This window comes from Sparus aurata, chromosome 4, assembly GCF_900880675.1.
Source record: "Sparus aurata chromosome 4, fSpaAur1.1, whole genome shotgun sequence".
Lineage (NCBI taxonomy): Eukaryota > Metazoa > Chordata > Actinopteri > Spariformes > Sparidae > Sparus > Sparus aurata.
The window spans coordinates 18,299,319-18,323,261 of NC_044190.1; the positions used below are offsets into that span (position 1 = coordinate 18,299,319).

At 39.5% G+C, this 23,943-nt stretch overlaps 3 protein-coding genes across 5 annotated transcripts; 2 read left to right on the forward strand and 1 right to left on the reverse strand.

Annotated features, from left to right (window-relative positions):
• The first annotated feature begins 786 nt into the window (after positions 1-786).
• Positions 787-10,727, forward strand: LOC115579777 (interleukin-18 receptor accessory protein-like). Of its 2 annotated transcripts, none has more exons than XM_030413446.1 (12): positions 787-1,044; positions 1,173-1,440; positions 1,828-1,987; positions 2,077-2,242; positions 5,216-5,296; positions 5,435-5,564; positions 5,692-5,846; positions 7,612-7,749; positions 8,232-8,342; positions 8,425-8,568; positions 8,643-8,758; positions 10,332-10,727. In XM_030413446.1, exons 1-12 carry the CDS (start codon positions 957-959, stop codon positions 10,554-10,556), a joined length of 1,782 nt encoding a protein of 593 aa, XP_030269306.1. In that variant the 5' UTR covers positions 787-956; the 3' UTR covers positions 10,557-10,727. The 2 variants fall into 2 exon arrangements, with proteins under 2 accessions (XP_030269306.1, XP_030269307.1); XM_030413447.1 differs by having other exon boundaries at positions 788-1,044; positions 1,227-1,440.
• A 1,040-nt stretch (positions 10,728-11,767) lies between these two features.
• Positions 11,768-14,712, reverse strand: pcnp (PEST proteolytic signal containing nuclear protein). The gene is made up of 6 exons (XM_030414186.1): positions 14,694-14,712; positions 14,470-14,603; positions 13,563-13,789; positions 13,372-13,446; positions 13,220-13,275; positions 11,768-13,050 (listed from the first exon to the last, which is right to left on the reverse strand). The coding sequence occupies exons 2-6, from the start codon at positions 14,513-14,515 to the stop codon at positions 12,939-12,941; spliced, it is 516 nt and encodes a 171-aa protein (XP_030270046.1). The 5' UTR covers positions 14,516-14,603; positions 14,694-14,712; the 3' UTR covers positions 11,768-12,938.
• stk16 (serine/threonine kinase 16) lies at positions 13,788-21,745 on the forward strand. 2 transcript variants are annotated; one of them, XM_030414184.1, is made up of 9 exons: positions 13,788-13,917; positions 14,679-14,783; positions 15,182-15,294; positions 15,805-16,024; positions 16,103-16,236; positions 16,965-17,052; positions 18,021-18,149; positions 18,301-18,422; positions 19,127-21,745. In XM_030414184.1, exons 2-9 carry the CDS (start codon positions 14,688-14,690, stop codon positions 19,263-19,265), a joined length of 1,041 nt encoding a protein of 346 aa, XP_030270044.1. In that variant the 5' UTR covers positions 13,788-13,917; positions 14,679-14,687; the 3' UTR covers positions 19,266-21,745. The 2 variants fall into 2 exon arrangements, with proteins under 2 accessions (XP_030270044.1, XP_030270045.1); XM_030414185.1 differs by lacking the exon at positions 13,788-13,917 and having other exon boundaries at positions 14,679-14,815; positions 19,127-19,499.
• Positions 21,746-23,943: the final 2,198 nt, after the last annotated feature.

The following is a 23,943-nucleotide window of genomic DNA, read 5'->3' on the forward strand; positions in this document are numbered from 1 at the left end:
CAGATTTTTAATTGAACAACAATTTTTAAAAAAACGTGTCATTCCAACTTGAAAGAAACAAAATTAAACTTACTGAAACCATCTTCGCTGGCCAGCTAAGGGTAATGAGAAGTCAAGTAGTTAGTGGTGATATACAACTGAACATTCAATATAATAAGGTTTTTTTGGGGGGGGGGGGGGGCAAGGACCCCCGGAAGCACCCCTTAGGTTTTTGAAAATTTCCCTATTTTTTAGGTCTCAAAGTTGGCAAGTAGGGATGTGTTGTATGGACAGAGATTTTTTTCAGAAACACTGCAAAACACTCGCGTCTGGACATACAAGAGGAGATACAGGCCAGACTGTACGGTGGTATTAGAAAACAGGCCAGTGAAAAAACTGGTGTGACCCAGAAATTCAGGGCGTAAACCACATGCAGGTGAAACCTACTTACTGCCACACTTTTAGTACTTTAATTTATGCTTTGAAAATTGTATTTGGACCTCTCTTTAGTATTGTCTCCTTAATTTTATTATGTTAAAAAGCATTAAAAAGTACCATATTTTCTGTGTGTCCCATCATCACTGTAGCCTACTATGTATTTCAAGTTTTTATGCTTAAAATCAAAAATATGTTTTGCCACAGTGTTTTGTTCCACAACAGAGTAAAATGTTACACTTTGGCAGTTCGCACAGGAAGCGACTGCCCGCTAACAAGAAACAGTTCTAGAGCAGGTTCCAGTGAAACGACGTTCAAACACAACCAAACAGGAAACCGTATGACACCACCTATCAGAACATCGATATGTTCTGTGAAAAAATGTTGCACCTCATACTGCTACTGAAGAGGCGAGGAGCCAACATTCACCGACAACTCCAGATGTGGTTACTTGACAGGAAAAACTGCTGCAAATGTGAAGAAACGGATTTCATCAGCGTGATCCATTGACAAGCGTTGTTTACATTTCTCGGGGTCACAGGATGCCGCCTGGATACATTGTGATTCTTTTAATGGTTCCTGTTTTCTCGCAGGGATGCTGTGTGGGAAACTTTCAAAAGAAAAGAACAGGTATGTTACTTCAGCTCAAACTGTATTTCAGTATCTTAGGTTTTCAATGTGACCGTTGATGTGTTTAAAAAGAAACATAAATGTAAACATAAAGGACGTCCCACATATCTTTACATTGCACAACTAAGATGGAACACACAGAGGAGTCTGTACCAGCCCCAGAACTGATCATCTGTCTGTAGGGCTCGAACAGGATATCATGCAGCGGTACTACAGAGCTGTGGAGGGGGAAATCTTCATGATGCCATGTTTCAAATGTGTGAACCGCATCATGGAGGTGGTGTGGTCGAGGACTGGAGAAGGCAGAGAAGACGGAAATGAACAGTCACCTTTTGTCTGTGGGAGGAACGTGTTAGCTGAAGCCAAACATTCTGGAAAGTACACGTCCCTCACATGGTAAATAATCATGTTTCACTGTCATGACTTCTAATAAATACAAAATAAAAGGTGCCTATATGCCTTTTTTTGACACTAGATAATCAAACTGAGTGAATATAAATTGTCTTGAACTGTCTCTCTCTGCAAATCACAATCGCCACATTGTTGCCACACTCTCTATCGAGGACGCTGCTACTTCCCATTTGCTGAAATTACTTTTAGTTCCTATGGCAAAAGTACACACACACACACACGAGTCACGACTGGTTTTATCTGTAAACTTGGACATGTCAAGTCTTAAAAAAATTACTAATATACATCTTGGAGTCATTAGTAGCTACTTTTAAAAACCTCTGGAATACAAATGAAATTGTAATGTTTGTCGTCTGTGTTTCTGCCATCCAGTGGCAGCAATTTGTCCTTCCATCTACAGGTGGTGGAGAGGAGCAGCCTGAAATGCTTCCAGCCTGAGGAGAACAGTAAAAGCCTGTTCCTGGGTCAAGGGGGGGCGATCACCTGCCCAGGTCTCAACTGTAGTGACAACACAGATGTCAGATGGTACAAGGTAGTCTGAACAAAGATAGAGGTTTTCTTCAACGGAAACATATACATTACAGATAAAGTACAAAGTTCAACATGTCTGCTTTCTTAAAGGGTAACAAAACCGTGTGTGAGAAAAGAGACTGCTGTGTGGAGAATGGATGGCTACGACTTTGCCGAGTCAGGAGGCAGGACACTGGTGTATTTTTCTGTGACAGACAAGTGAATGAACAAGGGGTCAAGTGGACCTTCAGGAGGAGTGTTGACGTCAGAGCAGTACGTAAGTGCTGTGTGTCTCTGCATTCGCAGTGGGAGAGGGGAAGTACTGGGTGAACTGTCACCACACCTACTGGAGGGATTGTGGTGGAAATGTATGTTCCCTTACTAGCATTAGCTTGAGCTGTGGTTGGTAAGAATGTAGAAACCAGCCAGATCAAGCTGGAAAGTATCCTACAGAAAATAAAAATCCCACTATGACAAATACATACATAAACTACTCAAGCAAAGTAGCCATCATGTCTGACCGCAAATCGGTTCAAAAAGGGCAATTATGTACGTGCCTGCTTTGTGCTAACGTTAGCCACGTAAGGAGTGTGTTGCCGCAGCAGCGCTCTATTCTTGAGCTCAAGGGCCGTGTGCTTAGTGTTTGAGCTATCTAACTGGCTCAGGTGCTGTGTACTGCCACATTACTTTTTGACAGGCCTTGCCACTCAGAAGCCATCTTGGCAACGCCTCCTTGCTGTTAATTCAGGCTAACAAGACCAGGGAGAGAGTGGTTACTGCATGTATACAATCACATCCAGTATATATATCCAGTCAAACCTAATAAAATAATAAATGTTAAAAAATTTCAGTGATTTTTCCCTAAAATGACTTTGTTTTTACCACCTAGGTAAAACCTTGTTACTGTGACATCCTTGCTGAACCACAATATGAGTAAACAGCCCAGCGCAGAAACCAACTTGCTGCCTACGCATCATAATCCATCCTCTCACCCATATTATTGTCTCTCCTTTTTTCGCTGCAGAAGAGCTCACAAACAACGTGGACTGCATGGGCGGTCTCGCGAGTGTGATCCTGTAACGTGTGACCCCATGTCGCTGATCAGTCATAGAGTGCGCAAACCACAAAAACTGCAATACTCCCGATTACACGAAAGAAAGTTGTTAAGTGTGAACAGTACAGCAATCTGACATGTTTGTGTAGTGTTTTCTTTAGCTTTGACTTTTCTAATCATTACTGATGTTTTCAGATGAAACCCTGTTGTGATTGTTATACATATTAAATGTACTCCACTTTCATTGTTTGATTTGTAAGCCCTCCATTGAACTTGCAAATGTAGTCTACTGGAAATGTCTTGGACCCAGAAATTGTGTTTCCTATAAACTTTTATGATTGAAAAGATATCTTGATGAAATTCAACTTTGTGCTAAGAGTTGCATGTTGGGCAATTTGCGTAATTGGCATGATTAGCTAATTAAGGGGAGACACTACAGGTAAAGAACAGGGACAATTGTTTAACTAATATATATCACCATGAAACTTCCCCAGGTGATTACTTACATTAAGACAATTATTTTTTGTATTATGAGTTTTCTGAAATTTTATGTTTAAATATGCAAATGATGCATTATCTAATTAAATTGCACTAATTTGCATACATTTCCAGAGCATAAATCTAAGCACTGGATAAAGCCAGGTTCAGAATTCTTGTTTCATTTTGTTGACATATTAAAGCCAAACGTTTTTACAGAGGGAATATTGGATATCTCTTTTCATCACCTCATAAATTAGACAATACTGTCAACAGCCATAAAAAAAAACATTTTCACACTGTTTGTAGGAATAAAATGTTATATAAATCCGGCTATGAATGATATATGAACAAACCCCTCTGTTCATACCTTCAGAATATAGATAGGAATAAAACTGGAAAGTTTGGTGTATATAAGTGCTACTGAAGTGGAGATTTTTGGCTCAGAGTATGAGAAAAAACTCATTTTGAGAAAATGGCCTTTAAAGACATGTACTATAGAAGGGTGGAAAAGGGGGGTTATGAAACATTCAGCACTTTGGTATTTCTGGATATCACAAACATGGACTTAGACTCTTAGATCACCTTTCGAAGTTAACTAGAAGCAAAATAACAGCCATTTTCAGTTTCAAGCGATTAAGGGGAAACATAGCAGGCAAAAACATCGTTTTTTATGCACTGTCAATTTTGAGATTTTTGGTTATTTTGCTTCCATAACATGTCTTCTTTCAGACTAGTGGAAAGAAAACATCCAAAATACACATTTAGGTGTTCACTTGACTTCACTTTGTCTATTTCCTTCTATAGATTTCTTACACAATACATATCTGTAAAGGCTGTTTTCTCAAAATGAGTTTTTTCTCATACTCTGAGCCAAAAATCTCCACTTCAGTAGCACTTATATACACCAAACTTTCCAGTTTTATTCCTATCTATATTCTGAAGGTATTAACAGATGGGTTTGTTCATATATCATTCATAGCCTGATTTATATAACATTTTATTCCCAAAAACAGGGTGAAAATGTTTTTTTTTTTTGTGGCTGTTGACAGTATTTTCTGATTTTTGGAGTGATGAAAAGAGATATCCAATATTCCCTCTGTAAAAACCTTTGGCTATAATATGTCAACAAAATGAAACAAGAATTTTGAACCTGGCTTTATCCAATGTTTAGATTTATGTTCTGGAAATGTATGCAAATTAGTGCATATTTAATTAGACAATGCATCATTTGCATTTTTAAACATACAATTTCAGAAAACTCATAATACAAAAAATAATTGTCTTAATGTCAGTAATCACCTGGGGAAGTTTCATGGTGATATATATTAGTTAAAAAATTGTCCCTGTTCTTCACCTGTAGTGTCTCCCCTTAATTAGTTAATTATGCTAATTACGCAAATTGCCCAGCATGCAACTTTTAGCAACCAAGCTTAATCTCATCTGCTAAACCTATAGATGACATTTTATTAATAAAAATTCATAGGATACAACATTTCTGGGTTTAGTATGGGGCATATAGGGGTTTCCAGTAGACTAATGGCAAAATGTTCTTATTATAATTTTAAGTTGAATGTCCCGATTCTTCGCATCATGTAAAGCACTATTTTCTTACATGTGGGTGTGGTGTAGTTGAGGTCAGTTCTGATTTATACAGAATGAATTCAGACACACAGTACACAGGTCATAATATGGCACTGCATGACTTTCTTTACACAGCCCCAACAGCTACGTTCTCACAAAGAGACCCTCCCGAAATAAGGCATCCTGATGGCAGCAGAACAGAGAAAGTGGAGCTTGGTAAGTGTGTCCAAATGTGCTATGACACCGTTGTAGCTGTAGCTCACACTTACATAAGTAAAATATTGAATGTCACATCTATCAGGACATTCATTGACATTCAAGATTATAATGCCCATGTTTTTCCACTTGTTCTAGGTCAGAATCACACTCTTCAATGTGAGATATATTTTCCTTTTGAGATGAAGTTCTTGCCAAAGGTGCTTTGGTACGTGAATTACGGCGGCAACACGAAGAATACGACCCTGCTGGACTTGGAAAAGCCAGAGTGAGTCACTTAGTCGGTTGTGAATTTGTAAATTTGTAAATGCTTAAGCTCGGCCTGTGTGGTAAGATTTCATAAGATTTCATTTCTTAAGTTTCATTGATTACCTTAAACTCTTTCCGTGATTCAGATGCGAGGAAGTCGAACCTCAAGGGTTCAAGGTCAAACAGAGAGCCATCATAAAAGAGGTGCGCCTACAGGACCTGGACAACACATACACCTGTATCGCCAGTAACACTGTTGGAAACAGCAGTGTCACCATCAAGCTCGAGAAGAAAATTAAAGGTACAATCATTTCTATTTTATATTCTCATCTTAATTTAGTTCATTTTATATTTGATACGTACAATTGTTATATTACAATGCAAATAGTTATTCTAATATAGATCAAAGATGTCAACATTAAATCACAATAAAGATCATACAAAAAAAATATAATCTAAGTACTTTCAGGTTGTGAGCTAGGTGCATCTACCCGAAATTGTAGATGCTTTACACATTTTACACCACGGTAACACAAGTTGAAGGTGGGGTTGTTGCCTCAAGCCAGTAACCGAGGCAGCTGGATGTGTCTCTGTGCAGGCAATTCTTATTGCTGTGAGCTATGAAACTGAAGACTGAACCCCTGTTTAAACTATTGTGGTCGGAAAGAAGGCAGCATCTGACCCCATTTCATATCTTTGCTCAAACCGAAAAAGTTCCATCTGTTGAGTTCAAAGATTATGTAACCAATCCAGCTCAACAGTGGCACCAGTGGTTTTCATCACACCCATGTGCACACAGTTATGTCTGGCAATGGTGAGTTTGAAAACATTAGGTTTAATTTGTGCAGGCAAAACTTCAAGCTGCACAAATCAGTATTTCTTATATTTGCAAGGGATCAAATGAACACGCATACTGTGAAAGGAATCACTCCTCTGGGGAAATTTGGTGAATTATTCCACAAGTGATGCAAATTGTCCTCCTTGCATTAGCGTGGGTTTGACTGCATGATCATTCTTGTTTACTGGCCCCAAACAGCCAGAACACTTCACTGTACATTAGCCTTAAGCTAGTTACCAACCGCATGCAGTGAGGGTGTGTATGTCAGTGTGTTAGAATTCAGATGAGCATCTCAGTGAACTCAGCACTCACCAGGGACTCAGGATCTCTCTCTTCTTTTTCCCCTCTCCTCTGTATGCTCACAACTTAAAATGCATTTCCCCTCCGGCTTCAGTCAGCAGCAACCACAGAGTACATAAACATCCGACAATCGAGGTCAACTCTGCGGGTCACTGCTGCAGCCAGGAAGATAAATGGGAGTGAAGATAAATCCACTTTTTAGCCCCAAAAGTTTAAAAGCAATTTCTGGGTTTTCCTCCTGCCTGTAAAAGCAGAATCTGATGTGACTGTGGTTGTTTATTCCTCCAGAAGCTCTGGCTCTGCATCTGACTCTCTCTTCCAGAGCTTGCCAGGTTTCAGCAGCCAAGAAGCAACTGACCCTCCCCACCTTAAGGGGACATTTTGTGTGTTTGCGTCACTCTTGCTGTATCTATGAGCATCTTTGCACCGACTTTGTATGTAACCTTGACTCTTCTGCTTCAGTTTCATTGGGAGCACACCATGGGAAATCAAGGTTTCAAGAGAGATTTATCGCTCCCTCAGCCTTTTAGTGTCGCCCAGCTAATTTTTTTTTTCCCGGTTCAGTCTCACCAATCATTTTCTGAAAACAACAAACTTTTTTTTTTTTTTTTGCAAAAAGCTCAAATTAACCAACTGTACTCTATCCATTACCAAATGGCAGACAGCCATACTAGCTAGTGAAGAAAGGGGTGAAGGTGGACTCCAATGTGAAAATTGGACATTTATCAAGTGAAATACTCTCTCTGAATTTAACGCTCTGAATTACACGGAATGTTTCGACGTGTTTGCTGCAACTGTTTGCTCGATAACTCCATAGGGTGACATGTTAGTTTTGTGTTTACACCTAGTTTCTGCCGCCTCCAAACCCATTATTGCTGCTGTAAAGACATCATACGATCTAATGAGTGTATTTTGGACTGGGTTTCAGTGAAACTGCCATTGCTGGTTGGCTATCCCATTGTAGCTTTGCTGCTGGTAGCTGGGCTGGGAATTGTTTTGCATGGGAAGTGGCTGGAGCTGCAGCTTATCTACAGATCCCGCTTCCAACATGGAAAACATGACAGAGGTGAGAATGCACACACACGAAAAGATAAAGCTCTACAACAATAAAGAGGTTAAATCAATTACATCAATAAACTAACTGAAACATTATTATAATAGTTTGAAACTGTCTTAATCCTGTGCAATCGTTTGATAAATGTAGGTGGCATTCTATGATGCTGCAGTTAATGTAGTGGTGACAAAAACCAGGGTGACGATGTCATCACGATCTGACAGGGCCAGCCCGAGGCAGAAGTGAACTAAGCGGCTTCTTGGGGCCCTCTAGCCACCAGGGGGCCCCCAATCGAGAAAAAAACATGTTTTATAATTTTACATATTAAATAAAGATGGGGCACCAAGTCAAATTCTGCTTATGTCCCCAAAAGGCTTGGACTGGCACTGCTATCTTATCATTTGTTTAAAGTGTTGCCAAAGCTGCATCTATGATAAAAGAAATGCATTTAAGTCCAGCATTTGTTGTCTTTCTCATGCACCACCACCAATCAGACGTGAAAGTGTATGATGTGTTTCTGTCGTACGTGTGGAGCCCCACATCAGCAGTGGTGGAGGGACCTTTGACGCCATCGTCCCCATCAAGACCTGAAAATGATGCCGAAGGTAGGCCAACAAGTTCACTGCATTGATTCATTTTCATGCAACTAGACTCGTAAAATACATTAACAATCATTTTTATTGGCAGCATGTTCATCCAGCATGGACCCACTGAACTGTGAGGAGAGTGAAGCCACCCAGAGACCACTAGAAGTGCTGCTACCCAAAGTGTTAGAGGACCAGTGGGGGTATCGCCTCTGCCTGCTGGAGAGGGACATGCTTCCTGGAGGAGGTCAGAGGATCGCCAGTGTGTCTCTGTGTGTGCTGACTGCAAGTTACGCTAATGGTTTCCATTTTGTTTTTCAGCATACACAAATGATGTGGTTCTTGCAGTGCAGAGAAGCCAAATGCTTATATGTCTCCTGTCAGCTGACTACCTGTCCAACAGCAACGCAGTGTTTGAACTGGAGTCAGGAGTTCAGGTAGGACTATATTTCACAGGCTTACGACACTTTCATGTCACACCAAGGTAATCCAGGGTTTGTTCATGTCATAGATTTCTGCGGTTTGCACCATGTTAGGTTTTAAAGGACATAGAATGGATTTTGATAACTGTTTTACAGTCATATACAATGTTTCAAAGTTTCCAGTAAGGAATATACGGCCTAGATGTATTGTTATCTCAGTTTTTTCAGAATACTTCCCTATTGATATAATGAATGACTTTAATGTGACCAGATACGCGGCATAAAATGAATGGATGGATTAACAAATTAAAAAATTATCAGATTTGGATTCCTACAGTTGTTTTTTTCCTTTGGGAAGTAAGCAGATCATTTGAGTTAGCCATGTCGCTACAGGGATGTGCTAGGAGGAAGGAATTTGAGGATTTACTTGCATATTTAGTGCATTAACTAAAAATTGCATATACTTTACTGTCACACATTTTTCTGACACTGCTTTAAAGCGAAACTCTCGCCAAAAAGCAACCGAGGCTTTATTTGGGATTGAATATGAGTCAAGTCAAACCTTCGTGTAAAAGCATAATTACGGCGAAAGAGGCACTTTAAAGATTTACCGTAGTTTCGGTTTTGGGCGCGTTAATTTTGAACGGGAGAGCTAGGGGCATGACACGCTAGCATCAAAATCGCTATTTTTAGAACACTAAGAAGGCTCGACACAACATGAAACTTTGCTCGTAACGTCACCAGGGTCTCTACTCATGAACAAGAGCATTGAGAACATTGTTTGTGTACACAGAGTTTATGAAAAAGAAGGTTTTTGAACTACTCACGTTAGCTGCTGCACCTCCTGCGCGTCGCCGTCATGGCAGGCAAAAAGTGTCGATCCCTGACAGGGACGCTTGAGGAGCGGTTCATCATTACTCTCCTGCCTGTCAGGTCGCACCTGGGGATTAACACTTTTTGCCTGCCATGACGGCGACGCGCAGGAGATGCAGCAGCTAACGTGAATAGTTCAAAAACCTTCTTTTTCATAAATTCATAAATAGCGATTTTGATGCTAGCATGTCATGCCCCTAGCTCTGCCGTTCAAAATTAACTTGCCCAAAACCGAAAATACGGTAAATCTTAAAAGTGCCTCTTTCGTCGTAATTATGGTTTTACACGAAGGTTTGACTCATATTCAATCCCAAATAAAGCCTTGGTTGCTTTCTGGCGAGAGTTTTGCTTTAAAACATTCTGATTTTGTACATGCCATGTTCTAGTATTCAATGTTTTCTTGCTCAACTGTTTCTATTCTGAGAAACTATTGTTTTCTGGGTTGCAGTTCCCAGAAACAGTAATAGTGAATGTAAGCCTCAGTCAACCACATTGGTTTCATTTTTAAACATCAATAGCAACAACTGAAACAAGGACACCTGTGGCTGTGATTGAAAAGTAGTTTAAAAAAAAGCCACAAGCAAAACCAAATCAATTCAACTATTTTCACATGAGTTCTGCTGAGTGGTTCTGTATTATTTTAAAGAATAGGTTTAATATTTCACTCAAAAGAACACAGTTCATTAACAATCTGTTACCTGGTCCATATCTTCAGGCTTTGCTGCAAAACTCTAGCCTCAAACTCCTGCTAATATGGACGAGTAGAGCCTCAGCATCTCTTGTCCAGCCTGAGCCTCCGCTGCCCATTCTGGTCCAGAGGGCCCTGAAGGTGCTACCCAGTCTGGACTGGACATCAGGAAAACCTGGCAGAGCCACCAGCGACTTTTGGAAGACTTTGAGGAAGAGACTGCCTGATCGCAGAGTTCAGCTGGTTCACTAATCAGACCAATGATTAGACTGCATTAATCAGTTTCCAGTGTTTCCTCTACATTCACTTAGGAGTGGCGGCCAGCCACTCCTAAATCCTAGCCGCCGCTCCTTCCAATTTCTTCTTCTTTTTTTTATTGTCGCAAATACACCACCGCCGCATCATATCTCCACCTTCACAGCAGAGTCCTGCACTGGGTCGGGTGTCGCGAGTGCTGAGGTAAACTAGATAACTATCTTGCTCAGTATCAAGCGCGGCCTTGAAAGTGACATCACGGCAAGCACCCAGGCACCAGGTCGGAGAGTCAGAGGAGTGTCATCTTGAAAATAGGGCAACGAATCAACGGAGAAAAGGTAGACTTATTAGCTTAAGAACACTTATAATAGATTTTATAAGTTCAATAGACATTCGCAAAATATTGATGGCCAGCTAAGGTTACGTAACATATCGGTAGCTTAATTAATTGGGCCCGGTGCCAACTCTACTCAGTGTCGCTAACGTGAGTAAACTAATTGATAGCATTAAGCGAATATATACACGCCATGATGTAACTGCTGACTGCATTTTCAGATGAGCTTGTTCAAATATTTCTCAAAACCCAGAAAAATTCATTGTTCTGAGCCTGGGTGCAATCATTGCCACTGATTCTACAGCCCCATCAAGAAATTATTATTTATTGTTTTATTTATTGTTTTATTTTATTGTTGTATTTTTGTTAATATTTTTTTTTTTTTTACATTCAGCCTTTAAAAAGCCCTTTTCCATGCCAGCCATTCAATAAAAAGGGGGATTATGCTGGGCATAAAAGTAAAATCTGCAGTCAAGTGTCATTTGTTTACGCCGCCACGGCTCCCCGAAGAGCCTGCCCCCCCTGCTGAAAAAAATCCTAGAGGAAACACTGAGTTTCTCCTAACAAAATGCAGTTTATTTATTTTACAATGCAGCTTGTATTACTATAGACATATGCAATTAGAGTAGGGACGCCTTATCATAATGTATCATTTTCAAATGAACGCTTCCCTTTTAATAAACTGCATCAGTTAAACAGTATGGAATAATCAATTAATTTTTCACTGATTTCTGAACATTTAGAAATGACAAAATGTACAGAAAAAGGTGGATCATCTTCAAAGAATTAGTTGTCATAGAGATGTTAGTTAACCAGTGTAAGTAAAAACAACTTGTGGGGTTACAGACACAGCAGCAATTCAAATTTGACAAACTATGTTTCATCCATGTGTTTTATTATTATTGGCTTTTAAATACTTTTTAAACAGAGGTGTTTGATTCGGGCAGTGGAAATATATTCACTCAGGGAAAGCCCCTTCTCAACAGTTCGGTAACCTACAGAGGAGTTGAAAGTTTATATTTTTCATCATGGGGATCTTTCAAAAAGTCACAGACGTACCACAATTATCTGAGCCAAAAGGATTGGGCCTTTATTTCTGAAGTTTGGACTTTCTGCCAAGAAGCAGACAATAAAGAGTTTGTAAATGAGCCTGACATATATTTTAACCACCCAGAAGTCTTTAAACATGACCAACACCCTGGTGTCCACATCACAGCTGTATGATTCTGGTCTTCACACAGTTGTTAACTAAAAACACATTATCAGTCCTTCTGTTTGCCAGTTCAATGAAGCAGGCAGAAATCTGGTATTAAATAAGCAGAACCAGAAATACTGGCATAAAGCTCAAACATAAAAAAACAACATAAAAATAAAACAAGAATGCCTATGAGGTGGCACAGCTGGTGAAAACAAAGGGTTGTACATTTAGAAACTGAGTGAAATAAAACAATCTGTTTGTCTAGACTATGCCCCACACACACACACACGCACATTAACATAATACCCAAACGCACACTCCCATTTCTGGATTTAAAAATAAAACATTGTCACACTTGTATGTACATTTTTACACAAAAATAAGACAAGCAACACTAAGAGCTCGCTCAGGACCATGGTCACTTCAGATAGGAACAAGCAAGTCACAAAAGGGGCACGAGGGCTCTAAGATACTAGGTTTTTTTCTCATTAGCCAGTAGAATGCAACTGTAGCAAATTCTACACAGTTTGAACAATATTCTGGCTAATTTGTATGTTCCATATCCCAACTTGTCTCCTCTGATCAGAGGTTTGACAGTCTGGTACCTCTCCTCTCAGTTAGCATAAGCCCGTAGTGGTTAAAAACGTAAACATGAGTCAGTCATGGAGTATCATGGGAGGTGTACATTTTACTTTGTCTCATGTCCACAATGCTGAGAAGGTGTCAAACACAAGGCTACAGTGAGAAGTAATATGAGCCTTCATAGGTATCGCTGACATGTTGTCAAATTATAGAAAATCATCCATTAGAGACAAAAAAGTGTTGTTTTTTTGTTTTAGATTTTGTTTTACAGTTTGTCTGCTTGGGCCTTCATCTTCCTCTCCCAAAGTTTTTGATGATCAGAGAAGCCCTGCTTGCCTTTGTTAAAGGAATTGGGTCCTGCAGATGTGGGCGTCTCCCTAAAAAGACAGCAGATTAGTCACTCCAAACTTAAACAGAACCATATTAGATGATAAGGGCAGCATATAACTAAATGTGAAACGTAGCAACAGCTATTTATTTAAAAAAATATTCACATTTTGATAAAAGAAAGAAAGTGAGGAAACACGTGTATGAGTGTGTTTATACCTGCCAATGTTCTTCATCCTCATCTTTGCTTCTGGAGGCATCTCCTCAGGTTCACTCTACATGGCAAGAGAAAGTTAAGTAAGCCTCTGCATATTTTTTTTTATTTTATGTATTTTTAAAATCATGTCGCCACTGTTTGCATGCACACTTACGTCATCATCTTCATTAAAAACAGACGCCAGCCCTGTCTTTTTTGGAGGGAGTGATGGTACAGGCTCCTTGGGTTTCTAGAACAGGTAGGGGAGAACAACACAACATTACACATCTTCACTTTCTTAAGTTAATAAAATGCACATGGTTGAAATGTAAAACTTTCTTTAATGGTCCATTGCGACACACTCACTGTTGCTCCAAGTTTGATAGATATGGGGTTGGACTTCTTTGCCAGCGGACTGCTCATGCTAAAGCCTATCTTGGAGACTTTACGGGGTGCTGGTGGGTCTTCTGAGGATTCATCCTCATCCTCGGGCGTGAGATGCTGGGATGTGCGTTTGACTGCTGTCCCTTCTCCCCCCACATTGCTACAAGAGACAGGCTTAGTTTTCACTCTGCCTTCCTCCTCCTGCGGCCCTGCTTGAGGCAAGACAACTCACCATGGTGAACAACGGTTTCCTGTGAACTGGAGAATAATATAAACCATCTATATCACCTTTACCTGCGTGGCTAACGTTACGTTTCTACCCATCAACGAAACAAAGGTAACATAATGTCTGTTTTAACAGTCAGCCAGGGGACTATGTCTAAAATCTACCGACGGTAATTGCCTTTAAGTTAAATTAGGAGTAGTGTGCGTAGAGTCTGGCAATAATAATAACGTTATTACTAATCCTTAAGGCAATAACCTGCGTCCAATAGCTTATGCTAGCTACTTACACACTAGCTAATAGCTAGGCTAATGCTGAGTTAGCAGGCTAACAAGTTCATTCAGTCTGCTGCAAGACAGACGTTGCTTTATTGCAGGGCTGACGTTAACAGTAACTTAAACCAAGTAGTCAGAACCAGCCACATTCCCACATACAGTTTAAAAAAGAAACGTTAAGACTGTGTTGAGTGTAACTTCGCTAGCAATGGCTAGCCAATGGTAATATTACATGGCTAACATCGAGTTAGCCAAGTTAGGTTTTACGAACGTTTCCTCTGACATTAGTTTAAATGGGTCGGTTTTAATGGATATCAAGCAAAAGGAACTAAGTGGAAACACTGCTCATTTCTTAACCATATGTTAGTCGTTAAACCAGCACAAATATCACCTCCGTCTTCGGTGAAACTCCTTCTGTTATGCTTGTAGTCCGCCATCACATCTCCTCTCAAGCTTGCCAGCTCAGTGAATTCATATCCACTGGTCTTCTTTTGGCGCTGTGAGCCAAAGACGCTGAAACGTGCACTGTGAAAAACAGAAGAAGAAGTGTTTATCAAGTGAATCACATGATTTCTATGTGATTTGACTCTGAAACGAAAGGTGGCGCTAATGCACCCGAGAGCTTGCTCTGGCTGCCAACGGCCATTTAAACCAAAAGAGACGAAGAAGAAGGAGGAAAAGGAAGAAGCAGAAGAAAATATGGCAGTAAGCTAATTTGGCATACAGACAGCTAGCTGGTAAGATTAAAGACGTAAACCTGATGTTACAGAATTGGTGTGCTATATTTATCTGCTCTTTATGTCAGGTACTAACTAAAACTCTTGAGTTAACGGCGAAGAATGACGTTAATGTCGCAGCTGTAGCCTGAAAGTTGTTGTGCTTACATTAGATGTGGGTGATATGCTGTGTTAGCTAACGTTAACAGAGGAAGTTTGCTTTGTGACAGTTTGTTTGCTATCTTACCATGTGTTTTGTTTGTGTCTTTGTAGCTTGTCTCGCAGTTTCTTGATATTGGCTTGTAGCTTGTAGCTAAGTAACACTGGATCACAGCCTGTATTTCAATGGCTGTGTCTCTAAACTTCTACTTGTGTTATTTCCCCCAGGCCCTTAAACAATGTGTACCAGTCAAGATGGGGCAGACCCTGTGCATGTGCTCCCGTGGCTCCATCACCATTGATAACAAAACATATTACTTTGTCCAGAAATTAGACGAAGGGTGAGTCTTAAACTACTTAAATACACGTTTAGAATGCAGTATTTAGTTATTTGTTGCCTTAAAAGTACCAAAACCAAGAATGAAGTCCTGTCTGTAAAGCAAGTGTTTAATTGTGGCTGAGTGTGGGTGACAGCAGTGATTTTTTTCTATTCGATCCTACATAAGTTGCCCTTTAGAAACAAGCATTCCAAATCTTAGTTGAAAGTAATCCCCCAAGATACACTGCTTGTTCCACTTGGGGCAGTATGTCTTTCAAGTCTTGTGCCCCCGCTGTTATAAGAAATCATTTGCCTTTGATAAATAATGAAATTGTATATTTGTGATTGAGGTCATCAGAAAGACAACTGGGTTTAGGGCTGAGACAGGCTGGGGAAATAGTACGGTACAAATAGATGTTCATATTGGTATTTCCTTAGATTTGTTGACAATAGCCAAAATATGGAATATCGCCCATCCACACTGACTCATATGCTACCCCTGAACTTTAGTCCCTGTGTGTCCTGTCTTCAGTGGGTTTAGTTTTGTCGATCTGGTGGAGGGAGCAAAGGATGGACGCTTCTACGCCCTGAAAAAGATCCTGTGCCATGACCGTGAAGGCCGTCAGGAGGCTCAGACAGAGGTGGAGATGCATCAGACTTTTAATCACCCTAACATCTTGAACCTGGTTGCTCACACGTTTGTTGATCGTGGGGGCAAGAGTGAAGCCTGGTTACTTCTGCCTTATATGAGAGTAAGTTGGGGTGTTTGTCCAAAATAACGTCTATGCAAATGATGTGATTCTGATAAGCTGATGTGTTTGTGTGAGCAGAAAGGCAGCCTTTGGTCTGTCCTGGAGAGGCTAAGAGACAAGGGGAGCTCAATGCCTGAAAAACAGATTTTGCAAATCTTGCGTGGCATCTGCTCTGGACTCAAGAACATGCATGAAAAAGGCTTTGCACACAGGTAATCTGCCTCCTCCTACACACACATACAACAAACATTTGCATAGGACACATATGACCAGTATTAATAAGATATTCATGGGAAAATGTCCAGAGCTAGTTATTATACAATGAGTGCTAACCATTGAGATCCAAATTTGTTAATCTAGTGCTAAAAACAATTTTTGCCAAATGAATCAAATTGCCCACCACGAGACAGTGGGGGAAAAAATGTTGATGTTATATATGAATGTCAAATATTAGATTAAACGTTGTGAACCTCTGTCTTGAAAACTACAATTACATGTTTAACGTTTTGTAGCCATCTGCCATGTTGTACGTTGTCTTGATCAAGTGAAAGTGGCATATTTTTGTAAATTTTAATAGAGAATTGCATTAAATTTGTTTAATTTTATCATATGTGGTAAAAAATAAAATCATGTGAAATGAGCAGATATTTAGGTACCAATTTTAGCTGAGTATACCGTATTACCATTCATGCGACATTGAAGGTGTTCGGCATAAAGGTTGATCATTTAACTTGAAAAATTAATTTACTGTATATTGTCAACAGCAACAACATCATAATGTTAGCTTAATGAACAACATTGTATTTTTTAAACTCTGTTTTAACTTTCATATGATCATTGATATAGTTATCCAAATTGCAACTTCAGTGTGTTCCTTGTTTTTTAGTATTTGCATTGTTAAATTGCAACTGAATGCTATTTGTCTGTTCTAATTTGACAGAGACCTGAAGCCCACAAATGTGCTTCTGGATGAGGATGACAGGCCGGTTCTGATGGACCTGGGCTCTATGAACCGTGCCAGGATCGAGGTATGGGCGCAGGGTCTACAAAGAGTGGTTAATATTTTACTCATTTAAAAGATGACATTGATGCTGATGATCAAACACCAAATCCCAAATTAGTCCCGTTGAATCCTGAGGCTGGCCACATCTCTGTAGAGTGCAGGGCCACCATCACTCCCTTTGAATTAGTTTTTTTTATTTCTTCATAATTAATTTTGAACATTAATGTTAAATCTTGCTTGACACTTTTTTTTTATATGAAATCTATTATATTACCTCTTAATTTTTTTTATATGACAGAACTTTGGTTAGCTACAAGAAAGCGGTCTAAACATGAAAACAAACATCCTGGCAACCAAAAACAAGTAGTCTGCAATGTTGGGAGATGTCTAATCTGCACAGACTATAATGTAACAAACAGTGGCCCCTCATCAAGTCAAAGTGTAGATAATGTTTTGAGAGCAAGTGTTCACTATACTTGACATTTTGGAACAAAATATGTCCAGATTTCTGCCTCTAGATGGCAGAGTAACCTTTTTAATGTCAGTGAACCACATATGCCATTCTTCCCAACCACAACATCCCTAGATAGCAGCTTTTGGGGAAACCTGTGAGGGATCCAACAGTAGAGTGGTCAGGTAGACATTTAAACCCACAATCAGCAATTATCAGGTATTGTCCTAAATGTCTGAGAGTACAGCTTCAGCTTTCCACGTGTTTTACCTGTTTGAAAAAGTGTGGAACCACTCTTTCTGCTTACATGTGACAAAAATGCGAGAGCAAGACCATGGCAATTGTTGCTATCGAATAAATGTTAACGTAACATTTTTCCTAGAGCGGGCTACAAACCTGTCTGCTGGGCATCAAATATACATCCCAAAAAGGCGGTTTGTTTTCAGCTCGCTGTGTTGTTTAATGCTTGTACGCTAAATATGAAAAATTAACTACATGATTCTTACCCTGTGGTAATTTTAATAAAACATGGTTCATTTCAGGTCAGAGGATCCAGAGAAGCCATGACCATTCAGGACTGGGCAGCCCAGCGATGCACCATTTCCTACAGGGCTCCTGAGCTCTTTAATGTCGAGAGCCACTGCATAATAGATGAGCGCACTGATATCTGGGTAAAGTCTTGTATTTCTCATCCCCTTACGCTTGTGTATTTTGTGTATGTTGCATTGTCAAATGAGATCACAAAGTCTCTGAAATCAAGTGATCAGTCTTTAACTTACTGTTTCTTTTCTTGTCTTTTGATGTCTTCCCATACCCCACTAGTCACTTGGCTGTGTGCTTTACTGCATGATGATGTTGGAAGGGCCATATGACATGGTATTTCAGAAGGGGGACAGTGTTGCCCTGGCAGTCCAGAATCCAGTGGCAATCCCACAGTCTTGCAGGTGAGTCTTCATACTGTAACATTATCCTACAGTGTAATTTGGGGAAGTTTTCATTTGTCACATGCTACATTTTCAAAGCACGTAAGTGTAGCTAGTTTTAAGAACATTTAAATGTGTATCATACCAGCAAATGTCAGAAGGGAGGGTAAAAAAACGGCAGAAATGGGCACAGTCTATATCTGTTCATTCAGACTTGAAGCTCAGTTGATAAGAGTCTGACTTTATGAACTTCATGAATTTTAAATGTAAAGCTATAACGGTTTGCACAGTCAAGCCAAATCATCACAATACAAGGATTGAGGTCTACTGCATACACAGTACACAGTATGTAGGATGATGCAGGTAATGCAGAACCAAAGTTCAGGATCACAAGTTCTGCTTAAATACCTCTAACGGTGCACCATTCGCACCATGTGTTGAGGTAAGCACAACAAGTTAATTGGTGCAATGCAATGTGAAAACTCAAGTTGGTATGTTTTTGTAGTGAAGGTTTTTTGTGTATTAAGTCATATCTGTCCTGGAAACCTCACTTCATGTTGTTATGTTTTGCATAAAGAGATTATTCGAATCAAAATAGACCTGTAAATTGATGCTAATGTTTCATGCTTGTGCTTAAGTTTAAAAGTCACTCATTAAATTGTGTCCAACTAAATACAGATCAAATGTCAAGCTGCTACTTTAATGTCTGCTTGTCTCATGCACAGTTACTCACAGGGCCTTCAGATGCTGCTGAGCTCCATAATGGTGTCAAATCCCCAGGAGAGACCAAACATCAACTGGGTTCTTGACCAGGTACAGGACCTGCAGAGTCGCAGCCCCAACACCCAAACCAACATGGTCTGATCTTGCACGGTGCGCTGACTTTGGGAGACCTTTGCACACATAAATAAACACCTCTAATTTTGAGCTTGAAAATACTGTAAAGGCCTTGGTACAGACTTTCACTCAGCATGGGAAGCTTGGCAACAGTATCAACTTTTGGTTTGACTGACCTGATCCAGCCTGTGTACGATGGATTGTCATAAAGTTAGAAATATCTAAAGAATCTGAAGGGCCTGAAATGTAATTATCCAATATGATGTTTTTGCAATGGTCAAATGTTGGCTCTAATAATCAAATGCCTTTATCGTCTAATCTTAAAGGGATAGTTTGAAATTTTGAAAAATGTGATCATTTGTTTGCTCAGAAAGTTAGATGTGAGGATAGACATCACTTTCATGCCTGTGTGTTCATTGTGAAGCTATAGCCAGCAGCCTGCTAGCATAGTTTCGCATGAAGACTGGAAAAAGGGGGAACCAGTTAGCTTGGCTCTGTCCTAAAGTAAAGAAATCCCCTACAAGCACTTTAATAACTCACTTATTATCGTCTTATATATTGTGTGTTAAATCTGTACAAAACCCACAATTTAAAGAAAACAAGTGGTCATTCTAAGGAGGTTTATTTGCAGGGTTATTGTTTTACACTGTAGAGCAAAGACGATATAATGTGATAATGAGTGAGCTTTAGAGGTGCTGGTAGGGGGATTTTGTTGCCTTCTGACAGAGCTAGACTAGCTGTTAGCCACTGTTTTCAGTCTTCATGCTAACAAGCTGCTGGCTACAGCCTTCACAGTGTATTCTTAATGAAATAAAAACATTTTAAAATTGTAGTTTGCATTTTATATAGTAAAAGGGACTACATAAAATCTTTGCCAAACTTTCCAGTTGATGAAAGCTACCCGAGTTTAATACATATCAGATTAGGTTCCCTACAATGAAGGATTACGGTCCAATTCACTTTATTATTTTTGAACTGTATTCCTAAGTTTTCTGTGTGTAACATTTTGTAATTACATGAGCGTCACAATAACAACCTTGCCAGCAGCTTTTCTCCACACCCTCACTATCACAGTTTCGCTACTGGGGAAAGTTGACAGGTAGGGTGCTCCTCACCTGCAATGCTGCTTTTGAACACACAGAGGTGCTCCACCATCACATTCCCCTGCTCCACATGTTGATGTGATGATTGACCATGTTTCTGCCTGCACAGTTGATTATGAGTGCTTGGGTTCTTTATAAAACAAGGTGAAGAGTATCTGCTTACACAAAGAAAAGAAAAACCTTTTAACAAGAACAGTGTTACTGTTAAGAGCTTAAACAAATAGGAAATGAACTCAGCTAAATCAGTTAAAGTGATGAAATATTTTATTAACTATTGTCATATCTCCTGTTGTGGTTTAACCCTGTTTTTATTTCACTTTTCTCTGTATATTGTGTTTTTAAGCTGTTCTCCATTCCAGCCTTGCTTCTGTTAAAGATTAAGTCAAAAATGAAAGTTCAGTCATTATCTACTTATTCCCATACCTATGAAAACAGGTGAAGTTTTTTAAAACGTAAAATAATAACAGGAAGCAAACATGAAATGGCTCCGAACAAGTGTTGGTGCAAACCCTGACTGAAGTGGCTGCAGGAGCCTTTTTTTCCTCCGGTTTTTCAACGTTTCAAAAAATGTCCTATTCTACTTAAGTTATTTAGGATAATAGCTCCAGAAATGTTTTGTGGAATACACAACTACTACGCAACTTAAACCGACGTTCCATCTGCATGGGGGTGAGTAGATAATGACTGCATTTTCATTACTGGGTTCCATGTCATGTGTGAATGTGGTGTCACGCTTTTGTTCTCTCAGGGTTCATCCACATCTCAAAGGGTCTGACCGACTTAAGTAGTAGACCTAAATGGTACCATTTAAAACTGCTATTAGATTGAATTATGCTTCGGGCATTTAAGTGAAGACACATGTTTTGATGACTCTGTAATGTGGTAATATTGAACCATATAAGAACCAAAATATTTTCTTGATTGACAGTTATCTTAAACAGTTGATTGTTGGAATGGTAACTGACATACTGTTTAAATATATTTCCTTTTAATGCATTAAGTTTGTAAAATGGCTATGAATATTTGTGTGGTTGTTAATGGAGAACTATCACCTGGCTGGTAAAGATTAGGAATTTTCTAAGTGTACTAGTAAAGTTCACAGATGATATTATATGCAAGAGTGTGTTATTTGATTATGGAAAATTCTGTTTAAAATATGCTTCACCCCTTATTTAATGCAAACGTTATTTATGTAGCATTCTGTACGCAGTTTTTGATATGATTGTTAAATAAAATGACACCCTAGATGAAAAAGTAGTCAGTTATGAAAAGAATGTGAATCAGTTTAAAAAACAATGACCAGTATTTGATGAGTTAAAAATGAGACTCAATAGTCAACTTCTCTTATAAAAAGGACCTTTTTATTTAGAACTCACAATAATAAAAAAAAATGAACCCTGTGTACATTGCGTGCTCTATAACTGATGTATTATTGTGCAAGTAATATGTCATTGTCAAATTGGTTGTGGTGGAGTTAATTATAAGAATTTAGTACTGCTGGGAAGTTTCATCATGCGTGTTTTGGATTTAAATTCTTAATCTGTAACGCTATTAAGAACTTTAGTGTAATTTATACTTCTGCATTTTGAGTTACACCTTACCTTAGGTGGCTATGTGCGTAAGATCCGAAACTACAGCAAAGGCTACAGAGATAGAGACCGAGATAAAGATACCACAGGGCTGGATCATATAGGAATGGTTTGTTGAGCAATGCAGTAGATGCCATCAACAGGTGAACTCTGAACTAACTGCTTCAGGTACCCACTGAGGGACTCCTGTTTAGAGCTTCAGTTGTGTAATTGGAAGTCAAAATGTGTTGTCATGGTCAGGTGTAGAATCACACTTTCATTGGAGGAAAGGCAATAATTGTCTTGGGATGGTCTTTTTTTTGTTTTATGACAGTTTTCATTTGTGGAGAATGACATGGCTGGCTAGCTAGTCTTGTTGTTAAACACATACATACATGGCTACAATTAATTTCCTATAATAGACACCTTGTCGGGCTTTATCCCTTACACATCCCTTACCTAGAGAAGCAAAAAAACACTTAAAGGTGGGATTCATTCCTTGAAAACACATTAAAATGTGTATTCTCACGTCAGCTATAGAGTTTGACTGATATGTCTTTACCGTATCTTTACTTTCTTTATGGCAATTACAGTTATTAGAAATCAAGAAGACTGAAAACCAATATTTGGGGCCGTTATTCATTTGCGGTAAAAATTAAATTCTTCTCAAAATAACTAAACCTAAGTACAATTTACTCAAGCACTGTTCTTAAGTACAGTTTTGAGGTACTTTACTTGAGTATTTGCTATTTTTTACTTTATCTCCACTACATTTATTTCATACATTTGGTTATCTGACTGGTACTGATAATCGAATGAATGCTGAATGTTGGCCTGAGAATTGGTTTACCTGTAGTTATTAATAAATCTGAGGCTGTGATGATTGAGTCAAGAGAATTAACATTTTTTTTATTTAAAGACGGATTGTTGTTTCTGAAACATTTAGGTGTAACTTTGTTAAAGGTTTCTGATCAGTAAAGGCAGTTTCAGTACTTTTAGTACATTTATTTTCCGCTCAGTCTTGGAAGAATCATCTCCAATCGATGACGAGCACAACCTTCATGCGACTCTGTACGGGGGGGGGGGCATTCTCTTCGTGTGTGTGTGTGTGTGTGTGTGTGTGTGTGTGTGTGTGTGTGTGTGTGTGTGTGTGTGTGTGCTTGGAAACAAATATCAATCTGTTCACGCAGCGGGATTTACAGCCCTTACTTCCACTCAGATCAGTGAGATGTCACACTTCACTGTTGTCCCAATTACTCTCCGACCTTACCCGGCACACACACAAATGACCAGTCATAAGTACACATAACATGCCGCATATTTACAGTGCGTACACCCTTTTTATCCACAAACACCCAAAGAATTCATTACGCTTTAATTAGATATCCCTGTTCATATCTTCCTCAGGCCCACCTACAAACCCCAGACTCCCCCGGGACTGTGTTCAGGACAGAGCCGTGTTTATGGGTTCAACTTGTGCCCACACACACCCACTGTCACACTCTGTCCCCTCCTTTTATATTCCTCATCATCTGGCTGTGTGGGGCTGAAGTGATGTCATACAACAGAAGCTCAAGGTCAACTCAACGTTTGCCTGCATTTTAGCACCAATTCCATGTGCTTTTGCTTATCATTCAGTCAGGGGGGTGTGCACTGGCAGTTTGGTGTGTGTGTGTGTGTTTCATTTGAAATCCCACCCCAGTCCTCAAACACAAACACACTTTAGCTCTCACACCATAAACTATCTGAGGGCTTTATTGATTTGGCAATGAATCAATTAGTGAATTATTTAATTAGCAAAGCATTATGGGTCAGCGCTGAGCTGCTCCCACCCCGCAGTGTTCCTAGGTCTCTTTAAATCATTTTACACATATGTTTGGGTGTGGGCATGAAGTCGTATCTGTGCCAAATGACCATACAAAAGTTCTAAGTAGAGTGAATTCAGACCTGATTCCAGTGGGACCTTGTAAAGTGGGCCCAGTAAAGTTTCCTGCCGTCACTTACCAGACGAGGGGTCTTATTTCTTTAAAGCTT

Excerpts from the sequence above, each read along its gene's own strand:
- LOC115579777 (XM_030413446.1), top strand. The coding sequence starts at position 957 with ATGCCGCCTGGATACATTGTGATTCTTTTAATGGTTCCTGTTTTCTCG. Across the intron at positions 1,441-1,827 it reads AAGTACACGTCCCTCACATG|TGGCAGCAATTTGTCCTTCC; the intron begins GTAAATAATCAT and ends TCTGCCATCCAG. Across the intron at positions 7,750-8,231 it reads ACATGGAAAACATGACAGAG|ACGTGAAAGTGTATGATGTG; the intron begins GTGAGAATGCAC and ends ACCACCAATCAG.
- pcnp (XM_030414186.1), bottom strand. The coding sequence starts at position 14,515 with ATGGCGGACTACAAGCATAACAGAAGGAGTTTCACCGAAGACGGAG. Across the intron at positions 13,790-14,469 it reads GAGTTTCACCGAAGACGGAG|GGCCGCAGGAGGAGGAAGGC; the intron begins GTGATATTTGTG and ends TGCCTCAAGCAG. Across the intron at positions 13,447-13,562 it reads CTATCAAACTTGGAGCAACA|AAACCCAAGGAGCCTGTACC; the intron begins GTGAGTGTGTCG and ends TACCTGTTCTAG.
- stk16 (XM_030414184.1), top strand. The coding sequence starts at position 14,688 with ATGCACCCGAGAGCTTGCTCTGGCTGCCAACGGCCATTTAAACCAAAA. Across the intron at positions 16,237-16,964 it reads GAAAAAGGCTTTGCACACAG|AGACCTGAAGCCCACAAATG; the intron begins GTAATCTGCCTC and ends CTAATTTGACAG. Across the intron at positions 18,150-18,300 it reads ATGAGCGCACTGATATCTGG|TCACTTGGCTGTGTGCTTTA; the intron begins GTAAAGTCTTGT and ends ATACCCCACTAG.